General features: G+C 41.2%; 1 protein-coding gene across 2 annotated transcripts in view; it reads right to left on the bottom strand.

Annotated features, from left to right (window-relative positions):
• OSBPL8 (oxysterol binding protein like 8) overlaps positions 1-23,253 on the bottom strand; it is a 289,354-nt gene that overhangs the window by 168,272 nt on the left and 97,829 nt on the right. For both annotated transcript variants that reach the window (XM_068276646.1, XM_068276647.1), the window contains exon 4: positions 19,819-19,855. In XM_068276646.1, the coding sequence (XP_068132747.1) occupies positions 19,819-19,855 (37 nt within the window). The remainder of the gene's footprint in view (positions 1-19,818; positions 19,856-23,253) is intronic.

The raw sequence follows: 23,253 nt of genomic DNA, 5'->3' as shown, positions 1-23,253 counted from the left end.
GGCTGTGGTGCTGAGCAACACTTTGCTGATGAGGCCTGCTGTACACTACTTGGATTTCCTTGCTCAATTAAATATATAGCAGTGCTAAAAATCCAGTATCAAGAATTTGCTTCAGTAAAAAAAATAAGCACTGGACAAATTGATCCTTTCAAGCTGAAATACAGCCAAATGGACAAATACTCGGAACATGGTTAAAATATGCATGTATGTCTTTCTGCCTGCTACCAATCCTGACCCTCTTATAACACTTACACTGCAAAGCCATTCCCACTGAAAGCAATGTGTTGTGTTGCTATGTGATAATGCACTCCTGCCCACATTTCTGTGAACTTGCACTACACGTTGCACCTTGTGTGGTAAAGGAACAAGTCCATTATCATAATAGAGAGCATGAAAGGGGTGTGAGTGTTGTGGTGTACACAAAGCCACCACATACCACTAGTGGGCATGAGCCCTACAACAGAGAAGCAGCACAGCTGGTCTCTTCCCTGCTCCATCTGATAGTCAATCAATAAGGGCCTGTTCAGACTATGCACGTTCCTAGACGTTTTCAGGGAACGTGTCTGGGTACCAAAAACGCATAGGAACGGCTCCCAATGCTTTTGAATGGGCTAGTTCACATGTATGCGTATGAGAAGCAAATGTTTCTTATCCGCATTGCTGCACGCAGTTCTGTGCGTTACGCATAGAAACGGACACAATGAAAGTCTATGGACGCGTATCAAAAACGCGTACTATTGCGTTTTTAGCGTCCGTTTTCCTCTGCGGTTCCCATAGTTCTTTTTTTTCCCCAGGGTCACGTGTGTGTGCAAAACGCAATAGAATATGCAATAGAATGCAAGAAAAACGCATGCGTTTTTCAACTTGCGTTTCTTTGATTTTAAACGCATTCTTCATACGCAGATAGTCTGAACAGGCCCTAAGTGTCAACACAATTACAAGGTAATTCCTAAATGTTACCCGCTAGCCAAACATTTCACATATTTTAAAGGTAAATGTTATTGTGTAGCATTTATATACAGCTGAAATCTTAGGCCTCATTTCCACGTAGGCGTCGTTCACATCTATGTAGTGCAGATGGCAGTGCGATCGGCCACCATCTGAGCCGCTACTCATTGCGCTGCTGATCCCATTCATTACAGTGAATGGGTCATCTCTGCACTTGCGGGCAGAACGCATGTAGCAGTATGCAAGTGCATCATAGCGCATCGTACTGCTGCACAGCGCCTATGATGTAAACGGCAGAAGGGCTGTCTATCATCATATGTGCTTCCAAATGCACACAAAAGTGTGTATGATGAGAACAAGCCCTTAGGCCTCGTTCACATACGCTCATCCGTGCGCAATTGGAAGCGCGTATGATGTGCTAAAACACAGGAACGGCAGAAGAGCATAGACAGCCTTACTACAGTTCACATCTACTGCGCTGTGCTAGGAAGCGCTTCCGTACTGCTGCCTGCATTTTGCCCGGAAGCGCAGAGCTGATTCCATCACTGTCAATGGATGGGATCAGCAGCGCATCGGACAGCGGCGCAGATGGCGTGCGATTGTAAGCGTTGCGTTCGGATCAGACAGCCATCTGCGCTAGCTAGATGTGAACGAGGCCTAAGTGCGCTTCTGTCCGCTTTTTATCAGCACATCAATGTTACAGACTGAAACATGTTGAAAAGCGGACAGAAGCACACTACTGGGAATGAGGCCAGCGTTTAACAGAGTACAGTGGGATGCGAAGGTTTGGGCAACCTTGTTCATTGTCATGATTTTCCTGTATAAATCGTTGGTTGTTGCAATAAAATGTCAATTACATATATCATATAGGAGACACACCGTGATATTTGAGAAGTGAAATGAACTTTACTGGATTTACAGAAAGTGCGCAATTATTGTTTAATTAAAATTAGGCAGGTGCATAAATTTGGGCACGGTTTTCATTTTATTGATTCCACAACCTTTAGAGTCAATTATTGGAACTCAAATTGGCTTGGTAAGCTCAATGACCCCTGGCCTACATACACAGGTGAATCCAGTCATGAGAAAGAGTATTTAAGGGGGTCAATTGTATGTTTCCCTCCTCTTAATTTTCTCAGAAGAGTAGCAACATGGGGGTCTCAAAACAACTCTCAAATGACCTAAAGACACAGATTGTGCACCATCATGGTTTAGGGGAAAGATACAGAAATCTGTCTCTGAGATTTCAGCTGTCTGTTTCCACAGTTAGGAACACATTGAGGAAATGGAAGACCACAGGCTCAGTTCAAGTTAAGGCTCGAAGTTGCAGACCAAGAAAAATCTCGGACAAAAGCGAATGGTGAGAACAGTCAGAGTCAACCAACACACCAGCACCAGCTGGAGTCACAGTGCATCGCTCAACCATTTGGTGCACTTTACACAAGGAGATGCTGTATGTGAGAGTGATGCAGAGGATGCATTTTCTCCACCTACAGCACAAACAGAGCAGTTTAAGGTACTCTAAAGCACATTTGGACAAGCCAGCTTCATTTTGGAATAAGGTGCTGTGGACTGATGAAACTAAAATTGAGTTATTTGGGCATAACAAAGGGCATTATGCATGGAGGAAAAAGAACACAGCATTCCAAGAAAAACACCTGCTACCTACAGTAAAATATGGTGGTGGTTCCATAATGCTAGAGGCTGTGTGGCCAGTGCAGGGACTAGGAATCTTGTCAAAGCTGAGGGACGCATGGATTCCACTCAATATCAGCAGATTCCGGAGACCAATGTCAAGGAATCCGTGACAAAGCTACAGTTGCGCCAGGGCTGGATATTTCAACAAGTCAATGACCCTAAACACTGCTCAAAATCCACTAAGGCATTCATGCAGAGGAACAAGTACAACATTCTAGAATGGCCATCTCAGTCCCCAGACCTGAATATAATTGAAAATCTGTAGTGTGAGTTAAAGAGAGCTGTCCATGCTCGGAAGCCATCAAACCTGAATGAACTAGAGATGTTTTGTAAAGAGGAATGGCCCAAAATACCTTCAACCAGAATCCAGACTATCAGTGGAACCTACAGGAAGCGTTTAGAGGCTGTAATTTCTGCAAAAGGAGGATCTACTAAATATTGATTTCATTTCTTTTTTGTGGTGCCCAAATGTATGCACCGGCCTTTAAACAATTATTCCACACTTTCAGAAAACCCAATAAACTTCATTTCACTTCTCAAATATCACTGTGTGTGTCTCCTGTATGATATATTTTACTGACATTTTTTATCGTAACAACCAACAATTTATACAGGAAAATCATGACTATTAACAAGGTTGCCTAAACTTTTGCATCCCACTGTATACAGTCTAATTCCTACCAAAAGAACTGAGGCTGTTTTAGGGGCAAATGTAGTCCTCTACCTAGTACAGTACAGTGTTCCCAACAAAGTACTTATTGAGTGTATCTGCATAAGAACTTTTCAGCTCTGACACATCGTATTCCAGTGGCTCTGGAGATGTGTTTAGCTGATTTGCAAGAGATGATTTGCACATTCAGCAGGGAGGCATTGTGGAAGACATCACAAGCTCACCCCAACCTGAATAGTTGCAAATACCTTCTGTGTTAAGCAGGTAAACATTTTGCAAATGTCTGTCTTTATGAAACACATGGTTTCTGAGCTCTTCCACATATCTTCTAAAATGAGCATCTGGTAAACAGATATAACAAAAATGTGACTTTAGCCACAGCACCAAAGGGTTAAACTGAAAGCATGCACAGTGTTCCTGCAAGATTATTGATCCCTCTTATTACACTGACAAAGGAAAATTGAAACGTGCACATCTCACGAGCAGGAATTGTCATGGATACCTGACCTAAACCTTTGTATGAACTCCTGGAAAAGGCAGTGATTCAATTACCAATATAGGCTATAAGAATCCTGTGAATTCCTGTTTACAAGCTATGTCGTTGCCATGAAGGAAAGGAAGAGAAATGAGAGCAGTTACTGAAAATCGCGGATCTTACAGGACGAAACAGAAACCTAGCATTTGAGAGCTAACATTTATTGCAACATGTCCTAAATCTATATATTGCTCTGAATTGGTAGCAAAGTCATTTAGATCCCCTACCTGTTCAGTAACCTTCTCTTCAGCCTCTCAAACAAAGTTTATGCTGCATCTAATAGTACAAACTTCGCCCATGCACTTAGCAACTTTCATCCTCTGTGTTACATCCAATAACCTTTCTTACACGTTTAGACAGAATACAGTTTAGACAATTCAATTCATTGTCTTGAGAAGGTGATTATCTTTGTAATTTTCCCTGTGTACAGTATTTATGTAACTCCTTCAAACCGCACAAGTCACGCAGCTGACCAGAGAGAGAGAGCTCAAGGGCTGGTATAACTTTTCAACCGTTAAAGCCCTTGTCTATATTTGTACTTAATCCTTTCCGCCACTGAGGGACCTCGCCACAAAAACTCATAAGACTGAATCCCTTCAAAGACTGAACCGCTGAAAACTGACAATGAACTAAGTTTCCACAACCTTTATAGTAAAGACCTTTACTAATGGCATGTGGACCACAAGAAGACTGCAAGCGGTAGGATCGTTAGATGAAGAAGGATGCAGGGGGATGTCCGATGGACCTTAGCAGAAAACGTGATTCAAGAGAGATGAAACAGCACCTCGGCAATCCTCTATGGGTGTGCAGAAACCAACCTGCACTGTTTTGGTGTGCTAGAGCCTGTTCCTCTCTCTGTTCACTTTTACTGGTTAATTGACCAATAGGCTAAGGGTGTGTGTGTTAATGTTTAGGTAAATTTGCCCTGCCTGGCTTTTGAATTGGCCAAAGGAGCTAGGTGTGTGGATCTGGGGGAGTGCTACGTATATTAATGAAAAGTTCCCCGTCAGGTCCACCATTTCGTAGGCCTTTATGCGATTGGCTGGTGGGCGTGAATTTTTACTATATAAGTGTGTGTTGTGTGATGTGATTTTATTGTGCTGAACAACTTGTAAAAGGGCATGTAACCAGAAACAGCGGCTGTAGCTGCTACACAGTATTTTATAGATCTTCAATAAAGCGGATTTATACTTGAATGTGGTGAGGACCATTATCTTCAAACAAGACCTTAGCAGAAAGATTGTTTAAAGATCTGTACACACTGGGGATGTTGAAAAAATTGATCTGACATGATCTGTCATGAAGGTCTTTCAAAATGCACAAGCATTGTAGTACATCAGCTATCTGGAACTGTTTCACGCTTTTTCTCATAGTTACACTGTCTGTTGCAATGATTGTTCGTCTGTCATTTCGACAGATTAAATCTTGCCGTGGTTATGGACCTTAAGGCCTCTCTCAGATTGGAGGCTGGAGTGTGCTCTTATCAGGCAGTTGAGTACCCCATCTGAAGTCCACAAGCACCATTTGAGTGCAATTAAAATGCAGCTGAAGTGACACATTTAACACCATGTGATTAACATGCGGAGATGTCACCTGGCGGCAGAGAACCATGACATGTAACATCAGGACATGGCTGCGGTCGCGCTCAAATGTGACTCTATAGGGAGGGGAGGGGCACCTGTACACCGCTAAGAAGTGCCTGACCAGTGCAAGACAGTAGTTGACAGGCAAATAATTCACAGCTTCAGCTGCCCATATAAAAAAGTTCCATTGTATATATCTACCAAAGGTCCACCACATGACACATACTATTCAAAAAATGCTATTTTCCTTTGTGGGGGGAATAATGTGCATATTTTTTGGCATGCAGTGCAGCCTAGATTTTAACATGTGGTATGTGTACACCAGGGGGTGTTCTGGTGCATTCAGGAGTTGGGGCTTATAGTTTAGTATAATGCATACCCCCACCTGTGCATAGGTGAGGCTGCCTGCCAAACACGCACCGTTGGGGAGTCACAAGGACAGGTTTGAGAAACACTGACTAAGAGTTTTACAAAATAACCCAATGTAAGCAAAGCTGAGTAGGCATTTAAGCAAATTAAAAGCAATAAGGAATGTGTTAGGATAATTTACACAGAATTGTGACTGGTCCACACTGCTCTACAGTGCCCATACCCTAAACTTCTGCCAGAAATTCTTTTCTATCCTATGCACTCACTCATGCAGACACATGAACAATGCAAAGAGCAATCAACTGGGTTTGCCTGCAGCAGTACACATCAAAAGTATTCTAAAATATAATTTAATTACAGTGTTAAGTATTCTCTTATTATATACACAGGTTATATCATCCGTTCATCCGCTGGAATCTGTTACATATTCATAAAAGCCATATAGATAGTACTCATGATATTGTTATGTGACACTGCTTGATGCGCATTTCACAGTCCAAAACACTGCATCACAGGCTCATGTTTGTATCAAAAACTGCCTCGTCATATCCTATCAGCAAAGGACTTAATGTGCAGAAACTGCAAGGAACAAATTACACCATAGTATCCATCAGATTACACCCAGCAAGATGGTGATTAAAAAATATTCTGTCCAATTAGCCAACACCATTTTGCTGTCCCAGATTTAAGTGAGCAAGCATTTATCTGTACCGAAAGGGCACACTAAGCCATTCACTACTGAGGCCAGTATGGTTCCAAGTGCTGTGCATCAATTGGCACAGGCACATGCAGAGAGGGGGGCTAAGGGTGCACAGACACCCCCTCTTTTAAAGAGTAACTGTCAGGCTGCAGAAGCTAATTTAAACCTCTATTCTCCTGTGTTAAACAGTTTAGACAGAAGCCAAAAAGACATTACTAAAGATAAAAATCTCTCTTACATTTAATGTGTGCTTATCACCAAAGCTAAGCTCCTAAGGAGGACGCAAGCCGCATTCCATACTGCAAAGCATTCTGGGGCCCTCCCCTCGGCTGCTAAGGAGAAGACGGGATCAAGTTTCAGCAGCTTCTAACTCAGTCCAGCCACAGCACAGATAAATCTCCGGGAAGAGTACTCTGCAGGAGTCCGATATTGTTCCTAGCCACATGGCTCATTAATATTCACTGCACACTGTGTTATTCTGTATGAGCTGTTCTGTGATCAGAAGCAGGCAGGACATGACGACACATTTGGCTTCACAAACATGGAACCTGCCATGGGCTGTCAGGAGCATCATTCTCTGCATATACTATATACAAATTCTGTGAAATCCAAACGTGGACAGTGAAATGCATATGTAATGTAAGTACAGCCAATCTTTAGCTACTGATATATGTGTTTATTTTCTCTGAGACCTTATACCTAACAGCTCCTCTTTAATGGAATAAAAAAAGCCCCTTAAGCCCTGAAAAATAAGCTCTGTTCCCGGCCGTATTAAGGCCCTGCTCACTACCGCACGAAGCCCCGCAGCCCATTAGGACATTCTGGAGTTGGGCCCAATACCCATGGCTGGAACCTCTTTCCCTCTTGATCAGCGCCCAGGCTTAGTTTCAGACAAACAGGTAGTTGTTACTAACATGAATTGAGTGCTAGGCATTAGTAGGTGCAAAGTTGCAGAAAGTGCTGAGGTGCAGTGGGTGCGAAGATGGTAAGGTCCAGGTTATGCTAAGTTGCCAAAGTACAGTCTGTAGCAAGTTGCAGAGGGTACCAAGGTCTAGTTTGTGAAAAGTTGTAGTGGATGCTAAGTAGTATTGGGTGCTGACAGAGCAGCAGATGGTGCTAAACAGTAGTAGGCGCCATGCGAGTGCTAATTGGTACAAGGTGCTGTTTGAGTGCTGGGTAAAGGCAAAGGGTGGGTACTGAGCCCATGTAGGTGAAGTTGGTAAGACATGGGTGGATAGTGAGTGCCATGTGGGTTCTAGATGTGCACCATGGGTGGGTACTGAATGTCTTAAGTCTGAAACATGGGTGGGAACTGGGTGCCACGTGGGTGCAGGACATGGAGGGGCACCTATCACTGCTGATTTAGGGTGGTAGAGCAAAAAAGTGGTTTAATACTGCTATATAGGGGGTGTAGAGAGGGCACAGTCTGTGACACTGCTATCAAGAAAAGGGGGGGGGGGGGGCAGGTTTGACTTCCCAATTGACTGATGCCCCTTTTTAAAATTTGCGCACCCCCCTCCACCACCTTCAGGATCCTCTGCACGGCCTTGCTTGGCACCACTGCTAGTGCGAATAACCTGTGAGGGTGTATTACTAATAACTATATATGGGGAAAGGAGGAAGTACAGATAATTTAATGTACACCAGGGGGTACTTTGTGAGCACAAGATTTTATAATGGGATAGATACCCAAACAATGTGAACAGGGTATACAGTATTGTTACTTCATTATCTTGTACAAATAAAAGCGTACTTTACATTTAGAAATAACCCATGTATTTCAAACCATGCTAAAAGTAACAATTAAGGAAAAATGACTCATGGCGAGTACAAAATGCGTATTACCGCTAATTTAGGATAATCACAGACATCTCAGTGGTGTCTTTCTCATCAATAAAACACATCACATAAATATTGATGAACTGTCCACTCCAAAACCTAAAAGCACAGGCAGGTGGAAGTAATTTCTGTGATGGCATAATGATTCTAGATTTGTCATTTTCACTACAATAAAGACACGGACTGCATATATTCCTCTTTATGGCAGCTAGCTTGATTTTACCATCCAAAAGGAAATATAACAACCTGCCTACATTACCTGCAAATTATAACTATTCAAATTATTTTTCTATGGCAATTCTTACGGAATTCCTAGAATGTGAAAGCTCTTCATTTAAATAAGCGTTGATAGGCAATAATACAGACCAAAATGAATCACTGCTTGCCAGCCATATCTCCAGCTACCACTAAAGGGTAATGATTACTAGACCTCTCCACAGAATTTTCGATGAACTAATTTGACACTTGCTTTAATCAACATGTTATTGTTCCCTGGACATGTGGAAAACAGGAAATAGGACCTGTCAGTACATACTGGTGTGAAAGTATATAAATTGTGACAAGGACAATGACTGGAGCACTCAGAGAGCGAAAAAACCTGACTAAGCTCAAACACACATGAAGTTCAAAAACAACTCTCTCTAAATTGAAAGGCAGTTTCTTAACCACTCATATTTGTAAATATATTGGCAGTTACAGAGGCACATCAAGGCCACCTAATTTCTAAGCTTACGTTCCGTATTGAGTGAAAGATGACAGGGGCTCAGGCATGGCATGGGTAGCCATATAGTGGTATTCTGCCAACCGGATTTATACTTTTTGCACCCCTAGGCCAAGTATGTTGTGGTTCCCCTTCCATGTGCAGCAGCACCCCTCCCATTCCATGTGCAGCCCCTTCTTCCATGCGTTTCATCCATTTACTATAGGCCCTCTCTTTCATGAACAGGTTCCTTGGGCATCAAATTCCCTTTTTCATGTTTTGCTTCCCATTTTCATCTAAATCATTAATGGAATTTGCCTAGGTTTTGCTGAAAGTATGGTACATGATTCCCCAGACAACTATACAGGACCTCCACTTATCTACTCAGCAAGTAGTTCTGAAAGCTAAAGGTTGCCCTACACCTATTACCGTACTTAAAGAGAAACTGTCACGAAAATCTTAATTTAAAACACATACAAATAAGAAGTATGTTTCTTCCAGAGTAAAATGAGCCATAAATTACTTTTCTCCTATGTTGCTGTCACTTGCAGTAGGTAGTAGAAATCTGACATTACCGACAGGTTTTGGGCTAGTACATCTCTTAATGGGGGATTTTCAGCATGGCCTTTATTCTATGTAAAAAGACATTCCCTGAAAAAGATTTATACAAAGATGCTGGCCAGCCTCCCTTCTCGCTGCACAGTTTTTTGGCAGTTGGACAGAGCAACTACCACTACCACAAGTGTTTTTAAAAATAAAGAAAACCCTGAGAACCCCCATGAGAAGATGGACTAGTAACAAAATCTGTCAGTAATGTCAGACCTCTACTATTTACTGTAAGTGAAGGCAACATAGGATAAAAGTAATTTATGGCTCATTTTACTCTGGAAGATACGTACTTCTTATTTGTCTATGTTTACATGTATTTTAAATTTAAGATTTTCGCGACAGAGGTCCTTTAAGGCTATATGTCGTTTGCCAGGTGTTTCCATATTTTTGTCCACACCATGTATATATTCATGGGGTTGCCACAAAGGAGTTAAAGCGTCACTGACACTAAGTGGTCAGGAACCACAAAGGCCTGGACTTTTCAATCCTCCCCAGCTCTCTCTCATGTCTGTATGTAAATGGAAAAAACAAAGTATTTACATAACACTGTTAATAAAGCTGATGGCTGTGTTTCCATGCTTCTGTTACATAGGTACACTGTGACCATTTATCTCTTGTAGGATGGCTTGTCCTGGAGATTTATATTACATACTGTAGTGCTCTGGGAATCGGAACACTAAGGACAAGTAACCATGTGGTAAAAAAGCCTGCTCTCTCCATTACAAGGCAGCTGCCTTTTCTACTAGTCTGTCTCCCCAGCTCAAAATAAACTATCATGTTCATCTGTTTCTATTACTCACAAGTGTCCTGCTAAACATGGTTTAAAATGACACTGAAGCAAAAAAAACAAAAAAAAACAAACACTTGTGATATAATGAATTGTATTTGTAGTGCGGATAAAGATTACAATGTTAGCTGCAAAGAAAAGAGTCATTTTTATTTTCCATTAAATAGCTTTTTTTTTTTTTTTTTTTTTTTTTTTTTTAATAACATTGCATCATTCTGTTATATATGCAATTTACAAACCACACTCTGTATTTTAAACTATGAAAAAGAGCAGAGCTTCCCTGCAGTAAAACCTCATCTGAAGCTGTGTCTCACTGTTTCTTTGCTGTACAAGTGCTTCAGAAAACAGCACTGTAGCTGACCCAAGCTGGGTCGAAGAGCTCAAAAAAGCGCTTTTCCATAGATAATAAGTGACTTTTTTTTTTAACTCTCCCTGTACTGGAAACAATATTAGACTGTTCTTTGCTACTAATTTTCTATTTCTTAGCTGTACTACACATACAATTCATTATCTCATACATTTATTTTCACTTCAGATTCCCTTTAATTCCTAGTTTTGCTGAAGACAGATTATGTGTCACTATGTGTGTAACTAATTCATGGTTGTATTTGTTGCATGAACCCAGGAAAAGAATTGCTGAAATAACTGGCTTTCTTCCTGCAAATGCTGCTAATAAATTTAAATGCTAATATTAGGAATACTTCTACTAAACAGATACCTCCAGCTGACAGGTGAGATTGGAAAACAAACAGAAGTGACAATTGTTAGCACAGGCTTAGATGGTTAGAAAAATATACTCTCATCAATAACAAAGTCTCCACAGAACAGAACATGTGACACATCCAATTGTTCAGTGCAACCAGAAAACTTCTGCTCATCCTCAACTGTTATAAAATCATAACTTTATAGGGAAAAAAAATGTAGAGACTATCTGCAAACAAGCACACATACAAATAACAGTCATTTTTTTTTTTTCCTTTTTAGATCTGACACTGTAACCCTAGAAAAGTTTACAAAACAGCGGCTTTACTTACTGTGTCAGTTCAATCAGGATTTGACAAATAAGCCGGAAAAAAACAAGATGTGAGCCGGAGAAAATGACGTGGAAGCTGGAAAAGTTGAAGTGCTCTGCTGAAACCTGAACAGACTCACAGCCAGTGTGAAGTATAGCAATTCAAAGCAATCTGCCAGCATGTGAACTTTCAGAGATAACAGCATTATGTCACACCATGCACAACTGGGATATATTTGGAGTGCTGGCAGGTTTAAGCCACAGAAACATGGCAGCATGACATTTCCCAATTGCTGTCGGGATATAGGCTATAGCTCGAGGACAGGAAGAAGCTATGCAAGACACAAGAAAAGAAATTCTGGAAAGCAAAATACAGGAACGGAGTACAGTCCTCCTATCTGGTGAGGGCTTAGGAATTCGAGTGAGCTTGAGAAAGGAAATGTCAGATGCATCGAGTTGTCTTGCTCCTCAATGTGAATGAACCAGCTGTTCCACTTGTATGTGAGACCGTGTTCTCTGATGAGGCTTTGTTCAGATTCAAAACGCCACTGATTATCTGGTGTGAAAAAATAGTCAAGCAGCATACAAAGCACGAAAAGCACAAAAATAAAAAAATAAAATGACAACTCCATGGAAGGATGACATTACATTCTGGTCTAGTTGTAAATAGTAGCCATGGTTGCCAGTAGCAAAAAAAAAAAGTCAACAGCTAACTCAGGAATAAAGAACTGGAGCCAATTTAATTTTTTACTATTTGTACAGTAAAATAATAGAGGAATGGCTTTACCGTAAGTGAAAGGGAATACCCACCCTGTCACGATGTGAAACTGCATGGGGATATACCTAGGAAATGTAGTAGGGCATTCCTCTCAAATTTCAAGGGACTCCGAGCACCTCTCATGGGCATGCCTTTAAGCCAGACGACTTCCAACAAAGTCGTGCTATGACCCCTCTGGAGGAGCCTCTTGCAATGGCCATGCGTGTCACTTCCTCTTGCTGCTTCATTCAGTGATGCACTTCTCTAACAGAGAAGACAGGGGTGACCCGGAAGTTATAACATAGCTAAGATGGCAGTCACGATTTTTAAATTGAAATCGAACGAAAACTATTTGCTGTAGAACGGCATCAAATGAAAGAGGAGAGCACAAGCTACAGAAAGGTATGCATCTTTAAGTACTTTGCAGTACCGCTCCGAGTCTTAAAGGCATGCCTATGAGAGGTGCTCAGAGTCCCTTTAAAGAAAACCTGAACTGAAAATTAAAAGTCAAAATAAGCATACACAAGTCATACTTATCTTCCATGTAGTCTACTCCTCAGTGTCTTTCTCCTGTCCAGCATCCTGTTTGTTCACTGTGATCAAGGGAATTTTCCGTCCTCCATTTTGAAAATAGCCATTACCCATAACAGCTTCCTGGTCAGCACACAGTTAAACTGTAACCTCCCCCACTTAAGCCATAGGGAAACATGGACATTACCTGGCACATCAGTTTTCCTCTCAGCTATAACTGACAGCAACTGATATTTTACTGACAGCAACTGATATATTTCAGATCTGACAAAATATTGTCAGAACTGGGAGGGATAAATGTCAGAAGAAAATGGTGAGCTTCTGAGAGGAACTGATGGCAAGGTAACTCTGTAATGTTCATTTGAAGTTACCTCATGTGTTTATTTTAAATATTTTTTATTCAGTACAGATTCTCTTTAAGGAAGAGATATGAATGGAGCACTTTTAATACTGCTGACCATATTAAAGGGGAGAAGCATAAACTAATAGCATATCACTGTCCAGTGCAGAATTTGCTGAGCTAGGAAAGCCACCATGCAAAGCATGGATGATTACCAGTACATACAAATACCTCATGCCGATAGGCCGACTTTTTTTACACCCAATTTTCTTGAGGGTTAATCTGACTATCCACAGGGGCCATGCGATGATGTGTGCGGGCATGCCCCGCATGCAGAGAGCGCTGTGAAGCATCTTTAACATGCATAGCTACATGTCCTTATTCTGACTTGCTTCCCTAGTGTCCAGTGCAGCCTTCCAAACTGCCCATAGAGCTCCAGGCTCATTGTGGTCACATGACAGCGAGCCTGAAGCTCTAGTGGCCAGTTCAGAAGCTGCACGGGACACTAGATTGAGTAAGATGAAGCGAGGGCAGGACACTACAAATTGGCCCTCTGCATAGGGTGGTGACGGCGGCACATTTGAGGGGTTAGCAAACTGGCGAGTCGTAGCTTTTGGACTATTTTTAAAGAGAATCTGTATTGTTAAAATCGCACAAAAGTAAACATACCAGTGCGTTAGGGGACATCTCCTATTACCCTCTGTCACAATTTCGCCGCTCCTCGCCGCATTAAAAGTGGTTAAAAACAGTTTTAAAAAGTTTGTTTATAAACAAACAAAATGGCCACCAAAACAGGAAGTAGGTTGATGTACAGTATGTCCACACATAGAAAATACATCCATACACAAGCAGGCTGTATACACCCTTCCTTTTGAATCTCAAGAGATCATTTGTGTGTTTCTTTCCCCCTGCAGCTATCTTCCACTGAAGTGTCAGGCTGTTTCTTCCTGCAGAGTGCAGACAGCTCTGCCTGTAAGTAATTCCTCAGTATGTGAAAGCCCAGCCAGCTCAGAGGAGGATTTATCCAGCTTGTAAAAGATAATAGAGCAGAGAGAAGCTGCACTAATCTAAATAACACACAGCAGTGTGCAGAGAGGGGCCTGGAGGGGGGAGATGCATCACATAACCACAACACTGAAGAACTTGGCAGCCTTCCAGACACAGGCTGACAAGTCTGACAAGAGAGAGATAAGTTGATTTATTACAGAGATGGTGATAGTAGAACGTGCTGCAGTAAGCCAGAACACATTAGAATAGCTTTTGGAACTTGTAGGATGATAAAAAACAGGATGCAATTTTTGTTACGGAGTCTCTTTAAAGCTAAAAGTGGGAAAGATTTGACACGTGTGGGAGAGCTTATCTGTAGATATATACCCATCTTTTCATATCAGTAATGTTATGGTTCACGGGCTCTAACCTTTCTTGGAATCTGTTCAATCCAGATGTGTTAGATAAATATATAAATCATGTTCGTTAAATTACAGGTGTTAACCAAAAGTGACAAGCGAGAGGTGTGCATGAGTGATGCATAAAGCAATCTGTCAGCTAAAACCAGATCAGGATGAGTTCAAGATTGGTGACACTAGGCAGTAAAAGCGACTATGCATTTTACAGAAACTCATAGTACCTGTGTTGCCCTCTGATCCCATTCAATGACACTTAATGGGACAGTGCTGCAGGCTAAAACAAGCACCTAAGTCAAGACGCCAAATAGAATACCAGCGAAAAAATTTAATTTTAGCTTACAGCAAAGGGCTTATGAAGGGCTAAGTTCTGTAATATACACATGCCTCTAAGTAAGAGTCCCACTGACACTATAAATGACTACAAGGAACACTTCAGTCACTAACCATACAGAATGGCGATCAGTGGAGGTAAGAAAGCTCAATATATATGAATGCATATGAATGAGGAATTGTATTTATTAACTAGCTACACAGGTCAAGTAACCATAGATGGTCCTGAAATCCCCAATGTGTGAAGGTTAAATTGGCTAAATAAGTTGTGTCCATCAGAAAACATCCAGACATTTTTTATGGCTAAAGGCCACTCAAATAATCCATAAACAATTACGGGAGTAGTACCCAGGATGGGTTCAGCAAACTAAACTATTGCACAATTACTGTGGCTCATAAATGTCAGCATCTGATAGTTAAGGTAACAGTTCCAGGCATTATCCGGTACTGTTCTGGAGAGGGATGATGAGAAAGTATGTCCGAAGCACAATGGAGCGGCCTCTGGCAGGCAAGGTATGGGTGGAAACAATGTGCTCATTCATTGCTGTCTTTTAAAGGGAACCTGAAGTGAGTAAAATTATTTAAAATAAACACATGATGTTTCTGCAAATGAATATTACATACTAACCTCACCATCAGTTCCTCTCAGAAGCTCACCATTTTCTTCTTACAGTGATCCCTTCCAGTTCTGACAATATTTTGTCAGAACTGAAATATACCAGTTGCTGTCAGTTATATATCAGCAGCTGTCAGTTACAACTGAATGTGCAATGTGATGTCCATGTTTCCCTATGGTTCAAGTGGGTGATATTACAGTTTAACAGTGTGCTGATCAGGAAGATGTTATGGGGTAATGACCATTTTCATTATGGAGGACAGAGAATTCCATTGATCACAGTGGACAAACAGGATGGCGGAGAGGAGAAAGAGATTGAGGAGTAGACTACACAGGAGGTATTTTTGACCTGTGTATGGTTATTTTGACTTTTTATTTTCAGTTCATGTTCTCCTTAAAGATTCAGTATGCCAGATTTTTTAATCAACCTCATGAGAACCTGTAAACATGCTAGATTCTCTGCTGAGACAGCCCTGAAAGGCCGCTTGGCATAGATTCCTCCAGCACGTGTATGCCTAAGGCCCAAAAGCGGTTAAGAAAAACAATTGAATGATTTAAGCATACCAGTCTAGCAATGTGTTTTAAACCAAACTGGTAAGGAAGTGGAAGACCCCTGTGTGTATGAAATATCTTGGAGACGTCTGGCGCATTGAAGCCTGATTAAAGTCTGTTTGTTGGATCCCTTCAGGAATTATCCTTTATCCACAAAATGCATCAGCATATTTTCCAATGACCACATCCTTTACAGCTGATTTGGCATACTCAGATATCTATATTGCCAAATTAATTAAGCTGTCGCCCTTCTGATCCTGGCATTAGCGGAAGACATGGGCTCCCCTAGGGTGCAGAGTCCAAGTAACCACAACTTCTACTCTTTAGTGGAACACAGAGAACACCACAATCTGGTCTGGCAGCCTTGACTTTGCCATCACATCCATTTTCTACCTGGTTTCCACGCTAAGGAGACCTACCCTGTTTACAAGCCTTTGGCATCATTTTTCAGGGGTTTTTTTGAGGATGCCCAAAATACAACTCCAGAAATAAGCCCCAGTTACAGTTCATCAATCGTCTCCAGGTGACTGTGTCATCTATATAATTGATCTTATGTAACTACTGAAAAAAATGATTCTATTTCCCGTTATCACACACTTGATATACTTCACAAATTTAACTTTGCTAACAATACACAATCTGCTACCATGAATTCATAAACGCTATAGAGAATTGTTGTCCAAATGGATCTTCATCCTCTCAGACTGCAGACTCAGCAGGACCACTGTACAGAAAACACTGGCCAAGACCCCTGTAATGTTCTACTGAGAGGGAAGGACAAGCGAGTGACACTCTGCTGCAGGAACAGCTACTGAGCGCAATCTGCCCTCCTCTTGATGGGGAGTCGGGGGACACGGTACGCACTGAACGTTTCTGCTCAGAACATCTGGAGCAAATATCTCCTGGGAAATGTCTGTAAAGTATTGTACTGTACACATGTTTGATTTTCCTGGAACAGAATTGTATTCATTTATCTCTGCCCATTGTCCTGAGTGGATAAATATTGTGGCACAGTGTCCAGTTATCACACACAAATAGAGCAGCTTCATTTGAATTGCACGACATTAGTCCAGATTTCAAGTATGTTCTCCTTATTAAAGGTGAATTTACAATCTATCCCTAGTGTGAGCAGTCTTAAGTCATTTACCTATTGACAATTCTATTATATCTCAATTTCTTCACCTCATATTTCATCATCAATCCTTTCAAGCGATCTGCTGTCCCAAAAGCTTTGAAAAGGTTAAAGCCATTTCATCAACGCGAACAAATGGCATATTACTAATAAGGTATTTCAATATGGAGAGCCCCCAGATTCAGGCACAGCTTTTGACCTCTAAGAACACAATCCCCAACTCTTCCCTATAGAGTTCAATTTGATTAGGCTCTAGCAGAAGCCTACAATATGCAAGTAAAAAAAAAAAACGAGAAGTAAAGACCTCATGTGAAAAAAGAAAATATGAACAAAACCATACCATCCGTCCAGCAACTGATATAAATCTGATAAAATTTACTTTTGATGATTTTGATTGGAGTATTTAGCATGTACATATACTGTACACAATGCACATCCTGCTCTTAGGATGGTAGAGTAGGGACCATGGTTCACTTGTCTCGCCACCACGGAAATGTGTACAACTAATCCCGTCTGTTAATGACAATTAGAGACATTGATTTCTTGCAGGCCTGCCAAGGGCAAGCTAGAGATTTTTTTCCCCTGTGTTTTCTGATAGTAACCACCAGTGAAAATAATCACATGATAGATTAAAACCAGGAAGTGAACACTTATACCATCAGAGATAATCTTCGCATTGCTGTGAGCAGTGCCTCGTCCATTTTGGCTGTCTTGCATGTAGAGACTGAATTAAGCTGCAAAATTTAAGACCACTTTAAATTCTAATGCATGATGCATTAAGGACACCTGCAATCTACACAGTCTTTCTTTCAAGACTATGGGGATGATTTATCAAGAATTGTGAAAATAATTGAAGCCTCAAAAATTATATCAAATTTATTATATCAAATTTCAAATACTGAATTAGGATAACTGTAATGAAGATGGTTTGTCCATTTTCCAGTTTGAAACAGGTTTGGGGAGGAATAGTAACCTCTTTAAGGAACATTTACCATATTTTTCTTACTATAAGATGCACTTTCCCCCCCAAAAGTGTAAGTGGTGTGTAAGTGGGGTGTGTGTGTGTGTGTGTGTGTGTGTGTGTGTGTGTGTGTGTGTGTGTGTGTGTGTGTGTGTGTGTGTGTGTGTGTGTGTGTGTGTGTGTGTAGGGGGGGGTGTGTGTGGGGTGTGTGTGTGTGTGGGGTGTGTGTGTGTGTGTGTGTGTGTGTGTAGGGGGGGGGGGAATGTGTGTGTAGGGGGGGGGTGTGTGGGGGGGGGGTGCGTGTGTGTTAAAAAATACATATTTAGACCGGTGCCAGGTCCCTCCCTTCTCCCCCAAAAATACTTCTGTATTGCAGTGTCTGCCTGCTGCCACCAGTCCCCTGTGTCTTCATTTGTCCTCAGCAGGAAGTAGCCACAGGCTTCGGGGAGCCATTTACCCATCTGACAAGGGGTGCTGTCCCAGACCTGCCAGTCACGACCCCCCTACTGCTCCTCGTCTTACCTGGAGCAAATAGTCTTGCGGAGACACTGCTCCGTCATTGGGGCCAATCACCACACTCCCTCAGTAGCAATGACATCTTATAGGACACTGCTACTGAGTGCAGTAATTGACCCTAATGAGCCGTAGCTCCAGTTAAGAAAAGGAGCACTAACTGTAAAGGGTCACTGAAAAACGAAAGTAAGACAAAAAACATCAATGGGTGTTACGGGGGCGATAAAACACTAATAAGAGGAAAAGATATTATTCCTGAATTTATTTTGATTGTTTTCTGTGTCCCTGGATTTCCCTCACTTCCTGTCTAACTGCAATCACTGAGAACAGGAAGCAGAAAGAGATCTGGCCAGTGGATACAAATTAAAAATTGAGCTTCTAACCCTTTCCCACCCTGTTCAAATGTGAAACAAACCCTTTATGCTTCAGTGTCGCAGAACGAGTGATGCTCATGTCTAGGAGAACTCACGGAGAAGTGTGATGCCTTATCAGCTGAGAGATTTGCACAGCTCTGATTTGCGGTGATCACATCTAGCACATGATCATGACTAGCAAATCAGAAACTTACATATGTATCACCTGACCAAGATGATCACATGCTTCTCCATGAGTTCTCCTAGACATGACCATCACTACCCAGAAATCAGAAGCTACCATGAATAATTTATTTTATGAATTGTCTTATTTATTTATCTGCTATACCTAAAGCCTGTTACAATAACGGACTGTAGGCCTCTCTCACAACCCCCTCTCCCGCCCCTGTCACTGCCGCATGTCAGTGCGCCCACACGATGGCCCCGTCCTCCTCCTGTCCCAACGGTTACCCACGTGCCACACATGCACAGTAGTGCAAAGGCACGGACAGGAGAGGACGCAGGGAAACAGAGGGTTTATTGTATAGGATTTTTATATTCACTTTTGTCAAATGAATAGTGGAATGAATACAAACCGGTGTGAATTGTACTATGCTACAACCACACAGTTCTGAACAAAACCAAACACAGCTGCTAAAATGACAAGTACAGCTATGTGACAAGTACAGCTATGTGACAAAAATCAGTTAGAGCCAGCAGGAACAGCAATCATTCTATTTCAGCCAGTGTGAACAAACTGTACTCTAGGCTTCAACTGCTAACATTGTTTGCATACATAAGCCTGGAAAACCACAGACCTATATAAGCACTTCCTGTCTGCATGTCACAGAACATATAAATATGTTTAGCCACTTACGTGCAGGTCCTTGCATCTCTTTGATGTCAGATTGTTGCTGTTTGAGAGTTGGTGGCAGAGGAAATCACAGCGGTAATCCAGTGCCAAGGGCAAGCAAGATGAGGCGATGGTAAATACAGCGGCATCAGGATGAGCGACAGCAAGGGAGAGAGGAAATACATGGTGTTAACTTGTGCTCAGACACATAAAAGCATGCTACTATGCTAGGATAAACAAAACGTGTACAAGAAACTCTGTGCATCACATGCATTTATAGGTTAATGCCTCAGGCACCCAGAGTTAAAATGCAAAGATCAATGAGCTACGCATCGCTAAAGGTCTTTATTGCCAGAAAGGTTGAAATAGCATTTTCACTAATGGAAGAAACGTCAACTAGAAGACATTTATTTTCGTTCTGATAGGTCAAAGCAAATCTAGCTGCCTGCTTATTCTAAAGACCATGCAGTGGGTGCTCCTTCTAATGTCATTTGCTAAGGCATCACCAAAGCCTGAATCAGTGTGTTGTGCTGAAAGTAAAATGATCAGGCAATATTTATACCTACCAGATAATGCAGCAAGCACAGAGAGTGAATCATCAAATTGTACAAGAAGCATACATTGCCAAGATTGCCAACCGTAACATTGTGCACCCATTTACAGTAACAGTCAGTGCTGCAATAACTTTCAGGGTTGGAAAAGTAGAACATAGTAAACCTAAACGCCTGCAGCTCAAAACACTGCGATGTCTCACATTAGGTAAGAGCCTGTGGGTTATGGGTGCCAGTTTTGTCCTCCCAAAACCAGCTTAAAGTAACGGCGTAGTGAGCAATACGCAAGTTCCAAAGTTTATTTTTACACAATGAATGCTAGTTTCCCAACTGTCCTGCTGTTCCGCTGTATCCAGTACTTTATCCCACATGGGATATGGAGGCTGCCATATTTATTTCCTTTTAAGCAATACTGGTTACCTGGCTATCCTGCTGGTCCTGTCTCTAATACTTTCAGCTATAGACCGGAACAAGCATACAGTAGATCAAGCATTTGACATTGTTGTCAAATCTGACAAGATTAGTTGCATGCTTGTTTCTGGTGTGAATCAGACACTTCTGCAGCCAAATAGAAAGCAGGACTGCCAGGCAACTGGTATTGTTTAAAAGCAAATATGAAAGCCTCTATATTCTTCTAATTTCAGTTTTTCTTTAAAGACTACATTTGTCAAAAGAGCAACTAAGTGTACCTGGGCATAGTTCACAAATATGGATTTTGCCAGGAATCGTTTTCTGTATCTGTTCTCATCAGCAGAAAACAACCAATGACCAAGCATAGAGCACAGATTATGTCCAAATGAAAACTATGTCAGAGCATTGATGGTCTATGGCAGATTATTTATTGTCTATGACAATCATCTCAGTTAACATCCTTTGCTCTCTGCTGGTTTCCTTGTATATCTGACACTTAAGCTGCTGTTACTCATGTGCCTCAAAACATACTTGCTCTCTGACCCAAACACCTTACACTGTCAATCAGGTCAGATGCCACCCACCATTTCTGGATGGCAGCTGCAGCAATGTCCATACTGCTAAACACCAGTCAAAGGAGAAGCGGCTTAGTTTCTGATCAAGCCACCATTAAAATGGAGGCAGGGACCTGCACTCGGCACAGCTACAGTATAGAATTTGAGAATGGTAGATGGAACACATGAACTGAGAGTTATATGGAAGCTGCCATATTCATTTCATTTTAAACATTACCAGTTGCCTGGCTGTCCTGCTGATGCATTATTAGTGTCTGAATCACACATCTGAATCTAGTCAAACTACAGTCAGACACATCTGATCTGCATGCTTCTTCAGGGTCTATAGCTAAAAGTATTAGAAGCAGAGGATCAGCAGGACCGCTAGGCAATTTGCACTGTTTAAAAGAAAATAACTAGGTCAGCCTCTGCATTCCTCTCACTTTAGATTCCCTGTAATTGTTCTTTCGACTCACTAAAAGAAGAATATGGAGGATGCCATATTTATTTCTTTTGCACAAAACACATTGCCTGGCCTCCTGCTGATCGCTTTACTGCAGTAGTGTCTGAATCACACACCTGATGCAAGCATGCAGCTAATCCAGTCAGAAACATCTGATCCACATTGTTGTTCATGGTCTATGGCAGAGGATGAGCTGGACAGCCAGGAAACAGTTATTGTTTAAAAGGAAATAAAGTAGCCTCCATATCCCTGTCAGTTCAGGTGTCCTTTAAAGTGTTTACCATCCTATTAATTGATGTTTATTTCTATATTAAAGGGCAAAAAAATACAAGGTAGAAACCCAACCACATTGTGCAGCTTGCTTCCTGTACACCTGTCAGTGGTCAGTCTTTACTGGAGAAGGGAGGGTGGAGAAGGGAATGTTTGGGGAAGAACAGTACTTTGAAAACAGTGAGAATAACAGGAATCAGCACAAACTATAGAAGCAAGGAGAAAAAGCTTATGCTGTTATTACTGGGGATGACATACTAGTATGTTATACAGAATGAAATCATTATTGCAAGTACAGATGGTCCCCTACTTCAAAAAAAAAAAAAAAGGTTACGTTTTCATAAGTTCAGTCATGATATACATAGTAAAAAGTGGATACATTATTTACTTTTAGACAAATCTGGATTTGGACATAAGAGTATAAACATTCAATATGCTTTTAACTTGTTTTAACCTTCTTAAAGGATACCCGAGGTGACATGTGACATGATGAGATAGACATGGGTATGTATAGTGCCTAGCACACAAATAACTATGCTGTGCTCCTTTATTTCTTTCTCTGCCTGAAATAGTTAAATATCAGGTATGTAAGCGGCTGACTAAGTTCTGACTCAGACAGGAAGTGACTACAGTGTGACCCTCACTGATAAGAAATTCTAACTATAAAACACTTTCCTAGCAGAAAATGGCTTCTGAGAGCAGAAAGAGAGATAAAAAGGATCAATAGTTCATAGATTTTAGCTCTGGTATACTTCAATGAGTGGCATTGAGCAAAAACAATAAAAAAGTTAAAACTTTAAAAGTAGATTTAAAAATAAAACCGTGGAATATCTTAAAAATTAAATTTTTAGGAGAAGGAAGATAGATACAATTGTTTATTTCATTAGTTTATTTTCGCCTTTAAAACAGTTTATGCAATACGGTCACATATAAAAAACAAAAATAAGCAGTAACAAACACAGTAGTGTATATTTTGTATATAGAGACAACTTTGTAAGCATGAAAGATTGGCTCTCGACTGCTCTGTAAGTAGGGGACTGTCTGTATAATATTGGTCACTGCTCCGGTTTTAACATTTTAAGCACACTTTAAGCAGGGTAACATTTAACAGGTTTTCTAGAACAGATCTGAAGTTTCACAGCAATTACTCATAACTTCCATGAAATAAAACAGCTACCTAGACCATCCCACTTCTCAAGACTAAAAATCC

The sequence above is a fragment of the Hyperolius riggenbachi genome, chromosome 3 (genome assembly GCF_040937935.1).
Source record: "Hyperolius riggenbachi isolate aHypRig1 chromosome 3, aHypRig1.pri, whole genome shotgun sequence".
Lineage (NCBI taxonomy): Eukaryota > Metazoa > Chordata > Amphibia > Anura > Hyperoliidae > Hyperolius > Hyperolius riggenbachi.
The sequence above is the reverse complement of the archived record's forward strand: the minus strand, read 5'-3'. Positions and strand labels throughout refer to the sequence as shown.